The sequence below is a fragment of the Oncorhynchus tshawytscha genome, linkage group LG16 (genome assembly GCF_018296145.1).
Source record: "Oncorhynchus tshawytscha isolate Ot180627B linkage group LG16, Otsh_v2.0, whole genome shotgun sequence".
NCBI lineage: Eukaryota > Metazoa > Chordata > Actinopteri > Salmoniformes > Salmonidae > Oncorhynchus > Oncorhynchus tshawytscha.
The window spans coordinates 64,647,733-64,665,319 of NC_056444.1; the positions used below are offsets into that span (position 1 = coordinate 64,647,733).

A 17,587-nucleotide genomic window follows, 5' to 3' on the forward strand; every position below is an offset into this window, starting at 1 on the left:
AGTGTGTGTGTGTGTGGCCCTGTCTCTCCCTCTATCCACAGATGGACCTGTTCCCAGTGTGTGTGTGTGTGTGCGTGTAAGGCAACGGGAATGGCCCTCTATCAGTCTCTCCCTCTATCCACAGATGGACCTGACCTTCCCACAGATGGACCCTCTATCAGTCTCTCCCTCCCAGATGGACCTGACCTTCCCAGTGTGTGTGTGTGTGTGTGTGTGTGTGTAAGGCAACGGGAGTGGCCCTCTATCAGTCTCTCCCTCTATCCACAGATGGACTATCCAGTGTGTGTGTGTGTGTGTGTGTGTGTGTGTAAGGCAGATGGCCCTCTACCTGATGGACCTTTCCCAGTGTGTGTGTGTGTGTGTGTGTGTAAGGCAACGGGAATGGCCCTCTATCAGTGATGGACCTGACCTTCCCAGTGTGTGTGTGTGTGTGTGTGTGTGTGTAGGCAACGGGAATGGACCTGACCTTCCCAGTGTGTGTGTGTGTGTGTGTGTGTGTGTAAGGCAACGGGAGTGGCCCTCTGGCATCAGTCTCTCCCTCTATCCACAGATGGACCTGACCTTCCCATCAGTCTCTCCCTCTATCCACAGATGGACCTGACCTTCCCAGTGTGTGTGTGTGTGTGTGTGTGTGTGTGTGTGGCAATGGGAATGGCCCTCTATCAGTCTCTCCCTCTATCCACAGATGGACCTGACCTTCCCAGTGTGTGTGTGTGTGTGTGTGTAAGGCAACGGGAATGGCCCTCTATCAGTCTCTCCCTCTATCCACAGATGGACCTGACCTTCCCAGTGTGTGTGTGTGTGTGTGTGTGTAAGGCAACGGGAATGGCCCTCTATCAGTCTCTCCCTCTATCCACAGATGGACCTGACCTTCCCAGTGTGTGTGTGTGTGTGTGTGTGTGTCTCTCCCTCTATCCACAGATGGACCTGACCTTCCCAGTGTGTGTGTGTGTGTGTGTGTGTGTGTGTGTGTGTGTGTAGTGTGTCTGTGATGGACCTGACCTTCCCAGTGTGTGTGTGTGTGTGTGTGTGTGTGTGTAAGGCAACGGAATGGCCCTCTATCAGTCTCTCCCTCTATCCACAGATGGACCTGACCTTCCCAGTGTGTGTGTGTGTGTGTGTGTGTGTGTGTGTGTGTGTGTAAGGCAACGGGAATGGCCCTCTATCAGTCTCTCCCTCTATCCACAGATGGACCTGACCTTCCCAGTGTGTGTGTGTGTGTGTGTGTGTGTGTGTGTGTGTGTAAGGCAACGGGAACAGTGGGTTCTGTGTGAGGACCAGGTAACACGTGATGTCTAGCATGCCTCAGCTCCAGCCCACAAAACACAGAGATAAGCAGCTCAGAGCCACAATGGTCCATTGACAGCCACTCACAGAGAACCAGGTTTGGGACCCACAGGGCAGAGGTCAAAACATCATTACTCAGCTCATCCTCTCCCCTCCTCTTCAAGGCCCTACCAGATACTGTCTGACTGGAGGAATGCTCAGAGACCACACAGATGTATTTATGGCCACACAAAGACAGAGCACAACATTACTGTTTTCCTCTGCTTGTTGTAAGAGATTTGGTATTATTTTTGTATAGGTGCAATTGATGATGACTCAGTTTGCTGGGAAAAGGCAGAGGGAAATGCCTCTCAAATGGGTGGGTCTACATGTTTTCTTCTGCACAACGCATTCTTAAGTTAGTTGGGGTGAAAATGTACATTTGCAGAGAGTGTGTGTGTGTGTGTGTGTGTGTGTGTGTGTGTGTGTGTGTGTGTGTGTGTGTGTGTGTGTGTGTATCTGTGTTTATGTTTGTGTGTGTGTGTGTGTGTGTGTGTGCGTGCAGGATGTTTATCTTGTGAAAGTGACATTGATGGATCTATCTCTTTACACCAGATTGTGCAGAACATTTTCAAATCAGGGCAACAATACTTCAGTGTACAAGCACACACACACACAATCATGTATGTTTTTCTATCCTTGTGGGGACCAAGCAATTGATTCCCATTCAAAATCTAATTTTTCCTACACCTAACCTACCCTTAACCACTAACCCTAACTGTAAATCTGCCTAAAATAGCCTTTATCCTTGTGGGGACCAGCGAAATGTCCACACTTGTCCGAATTGTCCCTTGTTTTACAGTCTTTGTGAGGACTTCTGGTCCCCACAAGGATAGTACAACTAAACACACACACAGTGATACTCACTCTGTTGGCTCTTGTCCTTGTGCCACAGCTGCTGCAGCTCTTGCTGTTTCTCCTGCTCCTGCTCACGTCTCCGTTGTTCCATGTTGAACTGAAATACAATGAGACACTCAGTAAAGTATGCGTGGAAACAGGAACAAGCCCCTCTGAACTGGGAATGTGTGACATATGGTTGACAAAAAGACTTGGACTAATGAGCTCGAATGGAGCATGAAAGTCATTACTAATATGATTTGCACAAATGTAAACATTACAGGTTTTAAACATTAAATACAGTACATGTAATGAAATGCATGGATTGGCAGTGTGTGAGTGTTTGGGGACTGTGTGCTGGGACTGGGCATAGCCATACAGAACGTACCCGTATGTGCTGGTGCAGCTGCTGCTGCGAGAAAGGGGTGCAGGGCTGGGGGGAGAAGGGGCTGAGGAGCAGCGGGGGGTGCAGGGGGGTCAGCAGGGCTGTGTCCGAACCCGGCCGCATCACACGCTCCGTCACACGCAGGTCCATGGGGACTGACCCCAGGGGCGCCGACACCGAGGACTCTGATAGTGGGAGGGGAGGGAGGGAGGGAGGGAGGGAGGGAGGGAGGGAGGGAGGGAGGGAGGGAGGGAGGGAGGGAGGGAGGGTGTTGAGTTTCTCAGAAAATCAATTCCTTACTACCAACCTCTGGACTTCAGATCAAGTGTTTTCTTACAGTACAGCAGTAGCACTTAACTCCCAGGGCTCGATGTTCCTCCACTGGGCTGCACTCCTCTCCTAACTCTACATTCTTCAGTGACATAAATGGCAGATGTTTATGGCTTTGCATGCTGCTCTGGGACATTTGCATTGCATGGGGGAGTCAGTGGGAAGATGCCTCACCACGTTCAACAGGATCCAGGAAGGGTTTGGGAAAGAGATGCATGTCTTCCTACACAGTACTGACACGTGCACACACACCCACACACCCACACACACACACACACACACACCCACATACAGCCCAAAAAATGAAACACAAAGACTTGACATGACATTTCCCAGCCAGTCTTGGGTAGAGAGTTTATAACTCCATGACAGGTCTCAAGTGAGAGTCAAATGATGTACATGTCACTCATGAAAGTTGACTTGGCTTGTGTCCAATTCATGAGCAGCACCAGTAAAAAAAAGGGGAAAGAGGAAAATACTGTATAAACACAGTGTTTCTGTCTAGTGTAAAGATCTGCAGGCAGCAGAACTTCACCTCACAGCTGGGTTAAAGAGGTTGTGTGTCGTGACTGAGGGTGAGAGACCGTAGATTCCAATAACACTGCTGTTGTATTGTGAGCCACCTAAGCATTGTGATAATATCGTTTCGTGAGGTCCCAGGCAATTCTCAGCGTTAGTGTTTAGTGTAGTGCGCACTGTGTTTGAGGAGGAAAACCTCCTTCATACACACCGCTATAGCCAGCTGTGTGCTCTCAACCCCTGAATGGGGAAAACGGATGATGTAACTCATGCTTTAGTTCGGACGTCCATGGAAATCAAAGGGCTGTTTACAGGCCCTCACAGTGCACAGCATCAACCTATACTGTGTCATTAAACAAACAGTCCATTGTTCACTAGACTATTACTGTTAGACTACATCAATCACTCCCCACTGCTAATGAACAAACAATAAAACAGTGTGTTTATCAATAGAATGACAAATGTGCTTTTCACAACCCTATTGTACGAATGAAAACGAGCTGATGAGGTGTGTGTGTGTGTGTGTTTGCGTGAGTGCTAACGCCGTAGTGTGTTTCTGTGTAAGAATGTGGTGGGGGGGGACCATTCTGACAGACATTTTTGTCTGTCAACGTCCAGTTGTTGTTTGCGTGTAAACGCAGCTGTAACACCTGTGCCCTAACATGTTCTGACACAGCCCTGGGTGCAGGGCCTCCATATTAGGAGGCTGGAGTGGAGGAAGGAGAAAGACCTGGCAGGGGCTGCATGAACACCATCAATGTTTGGAATGATTTAAATCCTTCTTGACGAGGAGTCAACAGGCTCTGTGGATGCGTTCAAATGGCACCCTATTCGCTATATAGTGCACTACTTTTGACCACAGCCCTGTGGGCCCTAGTCAAAAGTAGTGTACTATATAGCGAATAGTGTGAGATTCGGGAGTCGGAAGAACACGTGGATTATTCCAGGAACGTAACAGCAGCGACTCATACAAGGAAACAGAGGGGGCCACTCATCAGCAGAAAACACCAGGGTCATTCCTGTTTCCATCTCTCTCCCACTGCCAACTATATTTAGAACACACAAAGAGAGGGACCATATTTACCTACACAACTATTTTGTTTCTCACAGGAAAGACACTTAAGACTCGCCTTTAGTTTCCACAGTAATGGATCCTACTGGGAAAGGGGGTGAGTGTGTGTGTGTGTGGGTGCTGTGAGAAAGACACCCTGTTTGTCTGACCCTCCCACATGTACGTCTGTGGCAGTCATGACATTTTGTCATCTGGTTATTGTCATGCAAAAGATTACCTCTCTCACGGTAATTGACCGTTAATTAACATAAACACGTTTAGCATCTCCAGGCACCAAAACATACAAGCCACTGATGTGTGCCTTTGGAACAAATATATATATATTTTTAAAGTCTAATAAATCAATTGAATACACACCATCACAATAAATCCATTATTTAGTTTAGCCGGGTCTAAAGAAACGTTATGAAGAAAATGTATTTCAGAAGAACAGAATATGAGTTGGTCTACTGTATGTTATCTGTCAATGGCTTGTTCCTTTAGCAGAATATATAGAAGTCCCTTGCCTCTATCTTATATGATTTTATAGTAAGAAACATATAATTGAACTTAGCTGAATAAAATGGAAAGGCAATTTGCCCCATTCCGGAGCAAGTGTTCCGAGCATAAAAGTGATCATTTGAAACAGGTCCAATACGCTAGAAACTTTAGAATGATACCAACCTTAGAATGCCTTGGAAATCAAGAGATATGCTGCCGTTGAAAAGTTTGGGGTCACTTACAAATGTCCTTGTTTTTGAAAGAAAAACAAAGGTTTTGTCTATTAAAATAACATCAAATTGATCAGAAATACAGTGTAGACATTGTTAATGTTGTAAATGACTATTGTAGCTGGAAACGGCTGATTTTTTATGGAATATCTACATAGGTATACAGAGGCCCATTTTCAGCAACCATCACTCCTGTGTTCCAATGGCACGTTGTGTTAGCTAATCCAAGTTTATCATTTTAAAAGGCTAATTGATCATTAGAAAACCCTTTTGTAATTATGTTAGTACAGATGAAAACTGTGCACAACTGAGCAAGTGGATAAATACATTAGAGGGTCTAGTTTGAGAAACAGAAGCATCACAAGTCCTCAACTGACAGCTTCATTAAATAGATAAATAAATTAAACACCTGTCTCAACATCAACAGTGAAGAGGGTTCTCAGCTGTGCTAACATAATTGCAAAAGGGTTTTCTATTTTTCTAATTTCATTTGTCACATACACATGGTTAGCAGATGTTAATGCGAGAGTAGCGAAATGCTTGTGCTTCTAGTTCCGACCATGCAGTAATATCTAACAAGTAATCTAACCTAACAATTTCACAACAACTACCATATACACACAAGTGTAAAGGAATTCATAAGAATATGTACATAAATATATATGAATGAGGGATGGCCGAACGGCATAGGCAAGATGCAGTAGATGGTATAGAGTACAGTATATACATATGAGATGAGTAATGTAGGGTATGTAAACATTATATAAAGGGGCATAGTTTAAAGTGGCTAGTGATACATTTATTACATCAAGATGGCAAGATGCAGTAGATGGTTTATAGTACAGTATATACATATGAGATGAGTAATGTAGGGTATGTAAACATTATATAAAGTGGCTTTGTTTAAAGTGGCTAGTGATACATTTATTACATCCCATTTTTAATTATTAAAGTGGCTAGAGATTTGAGTCAGTATGTTGGCAGCAGCCACTCAATGTTAGTGATACATGACTGCCGGTGTGGCGGTAATACGGTCAGCCCTGCTCACAGGTCAACTGTGCGTCTTGACAATGAGTGTCTGAAATCAGAAACTGGCGGATGGAAAAACTGTTCCTCAGAGCCAACAAGTCATGGCGTGATGTGATGATGAAGATCAGATGTGTCTGTTGAAGCCTGGTTCAGGGCTAGGATGAGTCCCACTGGACACTGAACAATCAGTCTCTCCTCCTCATCTCCTTCCCAGAACTCTATCGTTCTTCGCCCTCGATCGGTTCTACCAGTATGACCAGTATGTACGGGAACCTCTATCCCTCAAGATTATTAGGCAGAACACAGAACGACTGATTGAGAAAGAAAGAGAAAGTCTTTCTGTAACTTGAACCACTTTACCTCTATCACCACTCATGAGTTGTTTATTTTGCATGAATAAATGATGTGTCCACTATCATAACTGTAGTACAAACCTGGAGTAAGTACACACATCCAGGGAAAGAAACTAACATGTGTGAACTGCTGATTTGTGTCCTTATTTTGGGGTTACAAAACAAGTCAAGTCTGGTAAAAAAGATAGTTGTGGCAAGTCTGTGGTGAAGGAGGCAGGCAGACAGACACACTGAGCTGACGCTGAGTGATGTCCTCTGTGGTCAGGTGATGTCTTCTGTGGTCAGGTCTGCTAGGAGGAAAGGGAAACGGGAACAATGGGAGCCAAAGTGTCAGTCTAAATCTCAGGCCAAACTCCACACATAGAGCCAAAGACTCAGTGTAAATCTCAGGCCCAACTCCACACATAGAGCCAAAGACTCAGCGACTGGCTGGCCCTCCAAATTAGCCGTCTCAAAATAAAAAGGCCAACAAAACAGGAAGTGTTGACCAAGTGACATCTGCTCCACTTTGGTCAGACACCTCCCCCTCCGTCCTTCTCCCTCCATCCCCCCCTCCTCCCACTCTCCCTCCCCCTCCTCCTCTTGTTGACCCTGACTGGAATGGAGTCTCTAATTGGCATGGATTCCACATCTATTTTGGGGTGGGAGGAACACTTCTTTCAGGCTTTGCTGCTAATTTCAATGGTGACTTTTGTCCTCCTCATCAGAGGTCCTGAGGATATGAGGAGGATATGAGGAGGACATGTAGAGGATATGTAGCACAAACAACATCCTCCAAGTAAAAAGGCTTGAATATGTCTGAGCATAATGTGTATGCAGTTTTAAAAAAGTAACACTGCTGAAGATATCGTTTCAACTGCGAATAAGTGAACCACTGCTACTGTAAAAAGCAACAAACAACAACAAAGGAACTGTCCATCCACGATATAAAAAATATGTTGAGGCTATACGGTGTTTGTTTACATTGACTTTGTTTACAAATATTGGAGTAAAACAAGCTTATATTTTGGGTTCTGATGGAGTATGACAGTTGAGCTAACTCATGAGGCATTGTGGTGCTGTAAAGGGCAAACCGTCTTACCACGCCCTTCCAGAACATTCCCAGTTAGGAGGCTAATAGAGCCCAGCTGGGGTTCTGGAAGGGTGTGGTAAGACGGTTTGCCCTTTACAGCACCACACTTATTAATACGTTATATCCTTCAAGAATCAATGGGTACAAATCATTAATACGTTTTATCCTTCAAGAATCAATGTGTACATATCATTAAAGCGTTATAACCTTCAAGAATCAATGTGTACATATCATTAATACGTTTTATCCTTCAAGAATCAATGTGTACATATCATTAATACGTTACAACCTTCAAGAATCAATGTGTACATATCATTAATATCCTTCATCAATGTGTACTATCAAGAATCAATGTGTACATATCATTAATACGTTATAACCTTCAAGAATCAATGTGTACATATCATTAATACGTTACAACCTTCAAGAATCAATGTGTACATATCATTAATACGTTATATCCTTCAAGAATCAATGTGTACATATCATTAATACGTTACAACCTTCAAGAATCAATGTGTACATATCATTAATACGTTATATCCTTCAAGAATCAATGTGTACATATCATTAATACGTTTTATCCTTCAAGAATCAATGTGTACATATCATTAATACGTTTTATCCTTCAAGAATCAATGGTTACATATCATTAATGACTTATATCTTTCAAGAATCAATGTGTACATATCATTAATTGTCACGCCCTGGTCTAAGTATTTTGTGTTTTTCTTCATGTATTGGGTCAGGCCAGGGTGTGGCATGGGGTTTTTGTATTGTGGTGTGTTTTTTCTTGGGGTTTTGGTGTGTATGTATTGGGATTGTAGCTAGTGGGGTTATCTAGCAAAGTCTATGGCTGTCTGGAGTGGTTCTCAATCAGAGGCAGGTGTTTATCATTGTCTCTGATTGGGAACCATATTTAGGCAGCCATATTCTTTGAGTTTGTCGTGGGTGATTGTCCTTAGTGTCGTTGTTCCTATCGCTTTATTTATTTACACTAGTATAGGCTGTTTCGGTTTTCGTTACATTCTTTGTTTTGTAGTGTTTTGTGTTTATTCGTGTTTCACGTTGTTTATTAAACATGGATCGCAATCTACACGCATTATGGTCCGACTATCCTTCACACCTAGAAAACCGTAACAGAATCACCCACCACCAACGGACCAAGCAGCGTGTCAACAGGCAGGAGCAGCAGGAGAGGCAACAGGTGCAGCAGGAGAGGAGGCAACAGGAGCAGCCCAAAGAGGAGTACAGTATGGACTATACTTCTTGGGAGGAGATAGACAGGTGGGCGGTCGACCCAGGGAGAGTGTCGGAGCCCGCCTGGGATTCGATGGAGCAGTGCGCGGAAGGTTATCGGAGAATGAGGTTGGCGAAGCAAGCACGGCGGCGCGGACGGAAGCCCGAGAGTCAGCCCCAAAAATTTATTGGGGGGCTCACAGGGAGTATGGCTATGCCAGGTAGGAGACCTGTGCAAACTTCCTGTGGTTACCGGGGGGCTAGAGAGACCGGGCAGGCACCGTGTTATGCAGTGGTGCGCACGGTGTCCCCAGTGCGGGTGCATAGCCCGGTGCGGTATATTCCAGCTCCTCATATCGGCTGGGCTAGAGTGGGCATCGAGCCAGGTAAGGTTGGGCAGGCTCGGTGCTCAAGAGCTCCAGTGCGCCTGCACGGTCCGGTCTATCCAGTACCACCTCCACACCCCAGCCCTCCGGTAGCAGCTCCCCGCACCAGGCTTCCTGTGCGTGTCCTCGGTTCAGTACCACCAGTACCAGCACCACGCATCAGGCCTACAGTACGCCTCGCCTCTCCAGCGCTGCCGGAGCCTTTCTCCTCTCCTGCGCTGTCGGAGTCTCCTGTCTGTTCAGCGCTGCCAGAGCCTTCCTCCTCTACAGCGCTGCTGGATTCTCCCACCTGTTTAGCGCAGCCAGAGCTGCCAGCCTGCATGGAGCAGCCAGAGCTGCCAGCCTGCATGGAGCAGCCAGAGCTGCCAGTCTGCATGGAGCAGCCAGAGCTGCCAGCCTGCATGGAGCAGCCAGAGCTGTCAGTCTGCATGGAGCAGCCAGAGCTGCCAGTCTGCATGGAGCAGCCAGAGCTGCCAGTCTGCATGGAACAGCCAGAGCGGTCAGTCTGCAAGGAGCTGTCAGTCTGCATGGAGCAGCCAGAGCTGTCAGTCTGCATGGAGCAGCCAGAGCTGTCAGTCTGCATGGAGCAGCCCGAGCTGCCAGTCTGCACAGAGCTGCCAGTCTGCACGGAGCTGTCAGTCTGCAAGGAGCTGTCAGTCTGTAAGGAGCTGTCAGTCTGCAAGGAGCTGCCAGTCTGCACGGATCCGCCAGAGCTGCCAGTCTGTAAGAAGCCGCCAGAGCTGTCAGCCTACATGGAGCAGCCAGAGCCGCCAGTCAGCGTGGAGCAGCCAGAGCCGCCAGTCAGCATGGAGCAGCCAGATCTTTCAGTCTGCCAGGATCCGCCAGTCAGCCAGACTCTTTCAGATCCGCCAGTCAACCAGACTCTTCCAGATCCGCCAGTCAACCAGACTCTTCCAGATCCGCCAGTCAACCAGACTCTTCCAGATCCGCCAGTCAACCAGACTCTTCCAGATCTGCCAGTCAACCAGACTCTTCCAGATCTGCCAGTCAACCAGACTCTTCCAGATCTGCCAGTCAACCAGACTCTTCCAGATCTGCCAGTCAACCAGACTCTTCCAGATCTGCCAGTCAACCAGACTCTTCCAGATCTGCCAGTCGGCCAGGATCTGCCAGTCGGCCAGGATCTGCCAGTCGGCCAGGATCCGCCAGTCGGCCAGGATCCGCCAGTCGGCCAGGATCCGCCAGTCGGCCAGGATCCGCCAGTCGGCCAGGATCCGCCAGTCGGCCAGGATCCGCCAGTCGGCCAGGATCCGCCAGTCGGCCAGGATCCGCCAGTCGGCCAGGATCTGCCAGTCAGCAAGGATCTGCCATTCAGCCAGGATCTGGTAGATCTACCTACCTGCCTGAGCTTCCTCTCACTCCAGAGCTTCCTCTCACTCCCGAGCTTCCTCTCACTCCCGAGCTTCCTCTCACTCCCGAGCTTCCTCTCACTCCCGAGCTTCCTCTCACTCCCGAGCTTCCTCTCACTCCCGAGCTTCCTCTCACTCCCGAGCTTCCTCTCACTCCCGAGCTTCCTCTCACTCCCGAGCTTTCTCTCACTCCCGAGCTTTCTCTCACTCCCGAGCTTTCTCTCACTCCCGAGCTTTCTCTCACTCCCGAGCTTTCTCTCACTCCCGAGCTTTCCCTCAGTCCCGAGCTGTCCTTCAGTCCCGAGCTGTCCTTCAGTCCCGAGCTGTCCTTCAGTCCCGATCTGCTCCTCAGTCCAGTGGGTTTCTGGGTGAGGACTACTAGGCCATGGTCGGCGGCGAGGGTGGACTATCCAGGGACGCGAGGAGAGGGGACTAAGACATTAACTGAGTGGGTTCCACGTCCCGCGCCGGAGCCGCCACCATGGACAGACGCCCACCCGGACCCTCCCTATTGTTTTGAGGTGCGTTCGGGAGTCCGCACCTTAGGGGGGGGGGGTTCTGTCACGCCCTGGTCTAAGTATTTTGTGTTTTTCTTCATGTATTGGGTCAGGCCAGGGTGTGGCATGGGGTTTTTGTATTGTGGTGTGTTTTTTCTTGGGGTTTTGGTGTGTATGTATTGGGATTGTAGCTAGTGGGGTTATCTAGCAAAGTCTATGGCTGTCTGGAGTGGTTCTCAATCAGAGGCAGGTGTTTATCGTTGTCTCTGATTGGGAACCATATTTAGGCAGCCATATTCTTTGAGTTTGTCGTGGGTGATTGTCCTTAGTGTCGTTGTTCCTATCGCTTTATTTATTTACACTAGTATAGGCTGTTTATTAAACATGGATCGCAATCTACACGCATTATGGTCTGACTATCCTTCACACCTAGAAAACCGTAACATTAATAAGTTATATCTTTCAAGAATCAATAGATACATATCATTAATAAGTTATATCTTTCAAGAATCAATGTGTACATATCATTCATAAGTTATATCTTTCAAGAATCAATAGATACATATCATTCATAAGTTATATCCTTCAAGAATCAATAGATACATATCATTAATAAGTTATATCCTTCAAGAATCAATGTGTACATATCATTAATAAGTTATATCCTTCAAGAATCAATGTGTACATATCATTAATAAGTTATATCCTTCAAGAATCAATGTGTACATATCATTAATAAGTTATATCCTTCAAGAATCAATGGATACATATCATTAATAAGTTATATCCTTCAAGAATCAATGGATACATATCATTAATAAGTTATATCCTTCAAGAATCAATAGATACATATCATTAATAAGTTATATCCTTCAAGAATCAATGTGTACATATCATTAATAAGTTATATCCTTCAAGAATCAATGTGTACATATCATTAATAAGTTATATCCTTCAAGAATCAATGTGTACATATCATTAATAAGTTATATCCTTCAAGAATCAATGGATACATATCATTAATAAGTTATATCCTTCAAGAATCAATGGATACATATCATTAATAAGTTATATCCTTCAAGAATCAATGTGTACATATCATTAATAAGTTATATCCTTCAAGAATCAATGTGTACATATCATTAATAAGTTATATCCTTCAAGAATCAATAGATACATATCATTAATAAGTTATATCCTTCAAGAATCAATAGATACATATCATTAATAAGTTATATCCTTCAAGAATCAATGTGTACATATCATTAATAAGTTATATCCTTCAAGAATCAATAGATACATATCATTAATAAGTTATATCCTTCAAGAATCAATGGATACATATCATTAATAAGTTATATCCTTCAAGAATCAATGTGTACATATCATTCATGAGTTATATCCTTCAAGAATCAATGTGTACATATGAATTTGTTCAAAAATGGATGTAGCAAACTGCAGATTGCCAGGGATATGACCATTGTCTATCACACTCTATCACCACTGTATCCTCTGGTCTACATTCCAGTGTATGCCAGTGTACGCTAAAATGTTCCTTTTTAATACAAAATTTACTCCACTACGACACACTACAAAGCACTATACTTGCCCAAGCTGAAAACACAAGTCAAGTTCAACAGCGGAAGGGTTCAGTTCAGTGCACGCTGCGATTACTATTTGACTCTGCTGGTCATATATGAAGGTTTGAATATCTTGAAGAACAATCTGTCCTTAATGGCCATATCCTCTTATAATCTCCACTCAGGGAGAGGAGGAGAGGGTAGAGAGCAGAGGGGAGGGGAGAGGAGGAGAGGGGAGAGGAGGAGAGGGTAGAGGATGAGAGGGTAGAGAGCAGAGGGGAGAGGAGGAAAGGGTAGAGAGCAGAGGGGAGAGGAGAGGGGAGAGGAGGAGAGGGGAGAGGAGGAGAGGGTAGAGTGCAGAGGGGAGAGGGTAGAGAGCAGAGGGGAGAGGAGGAGAGGGTAGAGTGCAGAGGGGAGAGGGTAGAGAGCAGAGGGGAGAGGAGAGGGGAGAGGATAGAGAGCAGAGGAGAGGAGAGGAGAGGAGAGGAGAGGAGAGGAGAGGAGAGGAGAGGAGAGGAGAGGAGAGGAGAGGAGAGGAGAGGAGAGGAGAGGAGAGGAGAGGAGAGGAGAGGAGAGGAGAGGAGAGGAGAGGGTAGAGAGCAGAGGGGAGAGGGGAGAGGGGAGAGGAGAAGAGGGTAAAGAGAAGAGGGGAGAGGAGAGGGGAGAGGGTAGAGAGCAGAGGAGAGGGGAGAGGAGGAGAGGGTAGAGAGCACAGGGGAGAGGAGAGGGGAGAGGGTAGAGAGCAGAGGGGAGAGGAGAGGGGAGAGGGTAGAGAGCAGAGGAGAGGAGAGCAGGAGTGGGGAGAGGAGGAGAGGGTAGAGAGCAGAGGGAAGAGGAGAGGGTAGAGAGCAGAGGAGAGGAGGAGAGGGGAGAGGAGGAGAGGGTAGAGAGCAGAGGAGAGGAGGAGAGGGGAGAGGAGGAGAGGGTAGAGGAGGAGAGGGTAGAGAGCAGAGGGTAGAGAGCAGAGGGGAGAGGAGAGGGGAGAGGGGAGAGGAGAGGGTAGAGAGCAGATGAGAGGAGGAGAGGAGGAAAGGGGAGAGAGCAGAGGGGAGAGGGTAGAGAGCAGAGGGGAGAGGAGAGGGGAGAGGAGGAGAGGGTAGAGAGCAGATGAGAGGAGGAGAGGGTAGAGAGCAGAGGGGAGAGGGTAGAGAGCAGAGGGGAGAGGAGGAGAGGGTAGAGAGCAGAGTGGAGAGGGTAGAGAGCAGAGGGGAGAGGAGAGGGGAGAGAGCAGAGGAGAGGGGAGAGGATGAGAGGGTAGAGAGCACAGGGGAGAGGAGAAGAGGGTAAAGAGAAGAGGGGAGAGGGTAGAGAGCAGAGGAGAGGGGAGAGGAGGAGAGGGTAGAGAGCACAGGGGAGAGGAGAGGGGAGAGGGTAGAGAGCAGAGGGGAGAGGAGAGGGGAGAGGAGAAGAGGGTAGAGGAGGAGAGGGTAGAGAGCAGAGGGGAGAGGGTAGAGAGCAGAGGGGAGAGGAGAGGGGAGAGGGGGAGAGGGTAGAGAGCAGATGAGAGGAGGAGAGGAGGAGAGGGGAGAGAGCAGAGGGGAGAGGGTAGAGAGCAGAGGGGAGAGGAGGAGGAGGGGTAGAGAGCAGATGAGAGGAGGAGAGGGTAGAGAGCAGAGGGGAGAGGGTAGAGAGCAGAGGGGAGAGAGCAGAGGGGAGAGGGTAGAGAGCAGAGGGGAGAGGGTAGAGAGCAGAGGGGAGAGGGTAGAGAGGGGAGAGAGCAGAGGGGAGAGGGTAGAGAGCAGAGGGGAGAGGAGAGGGGAGAGGGGAGAGGAGGAGAGGGTAGAGAGCAGATGAGTGGAGGAGAGGGGAGAGGAGGAGAGGGTAGAGAGCAGAGGGGAGGGGAGAGGATAAGAAAAGGGAGAGAGGTCGAAGCAGGGGATTGTTATGACAACCTGACACCCCTGAGAAAGTCACCGTGTTATTATGATCCACCCTCTATGTGTGTGTTGTACTCCTAAGGAGGAGTCTTTCACCATCTCTCAGTATAATTCAACACCTCCTTCCCTCTTCCTGCAGGCCCACCTATTGCTGTGTGTGTGTGTGTGTGTGTGTGTGTGTGTGTGTGTGTGTGTGTGTGTATGTGTTTAGTGCACGAGGTCAACCCTGGCATGCCATTCCTGTCTGCAGCACAGGATTTCCTGCAGGGTTAGCTGTGCTGTGTACGTCTCGGAGCTGCCCTTTGTTTTCAACATGTGGAAACATAACGGAACTGTTCCAGCCAAACACAACTTTTAGGATGGACACCACATCACATCAGATACAACAGGTAGCATAGCCCTGTAAACTTCAGGACTGAATAGGGCTGTGACGGCCTTGAAATGTGAGAATATGGTACTTGGCCAGGCCCGTGTACACGTTCACCGACATAACTATTCAGAAAGAAACAAGTGGCTTTTATCTCTGCAACTTTTACCATTATTATCAGTAGCATATTAGTATTCAAGTTATTACCTCTAAGTATTAGTCTAGTCTACAGATTAAGAAATGTAAGATTGGAGAGGACTGTCACTGACACAACGTCACACATAGGCAATAAGACATAGGCAATAAGAAACATAGGTAATAAGAAACATAGGCAATAAGAAACATAGGTAATAAGAAACATAGGTAATAAGAAACATAGGCAATAAGAAACATAGGCAATAAGACACATAGGCAATAAGAAACATAGGTAATAAGAAACATAGGCAATAAGACACATAGGCAATAAGAAACATAGGCAATAAGAAACATAGGTAATAAGAAACATAGGCAATAAGAAACATAGGTAATAAGAAACATAGGTAATAAGACACACAGGCAATAAGAAACATAGGTAATAAGAAACATAGGTAATAAGAAACATAGGTAATAAGAAACATAGGTAATAAGAAACACAGGCAATAAGAAACATAGGTAATAAGACACACAGGTAATAAGAAACATAGGTAATAAGAAACATAGGTAATAAGAAACACAGGCAATAAGAAACATAGGCAATAAGAAACATAGGCAATAAGACACATAGGCAATAAGAAACATAGGCAATAAGAAACATAGGTAATAAGAAACATAGGTAATAAGAAACATAGGTAATAAGAAACATAGGTAATAAGAAACATAGGTAATAAGAAACATAGGCAATAAGAAACATAGGCAATAAGAAACATAGGTAATAAGAAACATAGGTAATAAGAAACATAGGCAATAAGAAACATAGGCAATAAGAAACATAGGTAATAAGAAACATAGGTAATAAGAAACATAGGCAATAAGAAACATAGGCAATAAGAAACATAGGCAATAAGAAACATAGGTAATAAGAAACATAGGTAATAAGAAACATAGGCAATAAGAAACATAGGCAATAAGACACATAGGCAATAAGAAACATAGGCAATAAGAAACATAGGCAATAAGAAACATAGGCAATAAGAAACATAGGCAATAAGAAACATAGGCAATAAGAAACATAGGTAATAAGAAACATAGGTAATAAGAAACATAGGTAATAAGAAACATAGGCAATAAGACACATAGGTAATAAGAAACATAGGCAATAAGACACATAGGCAATAAGACACATAGGCAATAAGAAACATAGGCAATAAAAAACATAGGCAATAAGAAACATAGGCAATAAGAAACATAGGCAATAAGAAACATAGGCAATAAGACACACAGGTAATAAGAAACATAGGCAATAAGAAACATAGGCAATAAGAAACATAGGTAATAAGAAACATAGGCAATAAGAAACATAGGCAATAAAAAACATAGGCAATAAGACACATAGGCAATAAGAAACATAGGCAATAAGAAACATAGGTAATAAGAAACATAGGTAATAAGAAACATAGGTAATAAGAAACATAGGCAATAAGAAACATAGGCAATAAGACACATAGGTAATAAGACACATAGGCAATAAGACACATAGGCAATAAGAAACATAGGCAATAAGACACATAGGTAATAAGACACATAGGCAATAAGACACATAGGTAATAAGACACACAGGCAATAAGAAACATAGGTAATAAGAAACATAGGTAATAAGAAACACAGGCAATAAGAAACATAGGTAATAAGACACACAGGTAATAAGAAACATAGGCAATAAGAAACATAGGTAATAAGAAACATAGGTAATAAGACACACAGGCAATAAGAAACATAGGTAATAAGAAACATAGGTAATAAGAAACACAGGCAATAAGAAACATAGGTAATAAGACACACAGGTAATAAGAAACATAGGCAATAAGAAACATAGGTAATAAGAAACATAGGTAATAAGACACACAGGCAATAAGAAACATAGGTAATAAGAAACACAGGCAATAAGAAACATAGGTAATAAGACACACAGGTAATAAGAAACATAGGTAATAAGAAACATAGGTAATAAGAAACATAGGTAATAAGACACACAGGTAATAAGAAACATAGGTAATAAGAAACATAGGTAATAAGAAACACAGGCAATAAGAAACATAGGTAATAAGACACACAGGTAATAAGAAACATAGGTAATAAGAAACATGCATTTTCACTATTGCACCCTGTTACTGGTTTTTCCTTTTTGTATTGTTTTTGATGTGTCCATTTTGTTGAAATGTTACTGTTCTCTTAGGCCTATATGGCCCTATGTAAAAAAGGGGAGGTAACAATTCTGTTTGTAGACTTTTATATGAATTTACTTCCAAATATATATTTTTAAACAACCCATTACACTTTTTGATTATCATGGCATTTCATCATTATTATTTAGGTTATTACTTATAATTTATATTAATATATAATATAGACAGTAAGAAATGGCAGATTGAAGAGGATCTGTTGCATTTTCGTATGTCAAAATAAAGATGTCTACCTTTCCTGCATATAAAAAAGTACTTAT

The 17,587-nt window shown here is 44.9% G+C and overlaps 1 protein-coding gene across 7 annotated transcripts in view; it reads right to left on the reverse strand.

Annotated features, from left to right (window-relative positions):
• Positions 1–17,587, reverse strand: part of hdac7a (histone deacetylase 7a) — a 74,452-nt gene that overhangs the window by 20,636 nt on the left and 36,229 nt on the right. For all 7 annotated transcript variants that reach the window (XM_042299487.1, XM_042299485.1, XM_042299490.1 and 4 more), the window contains 2 exons: positions 2,552–2,733; positions 2,194–2,281 (listed from right to left, as the gene is read on the reverse strand). In XM_042299487.1, coding sequence (XP_042155421.1) covers positions 2,194–2,281; positions 2,552–2,733 — 270 coding nt within the window. The remainder of the gene's footprint in view (positions 1–2,193; positions 2,282–2,551; positions 2,734–17,587) is intronic.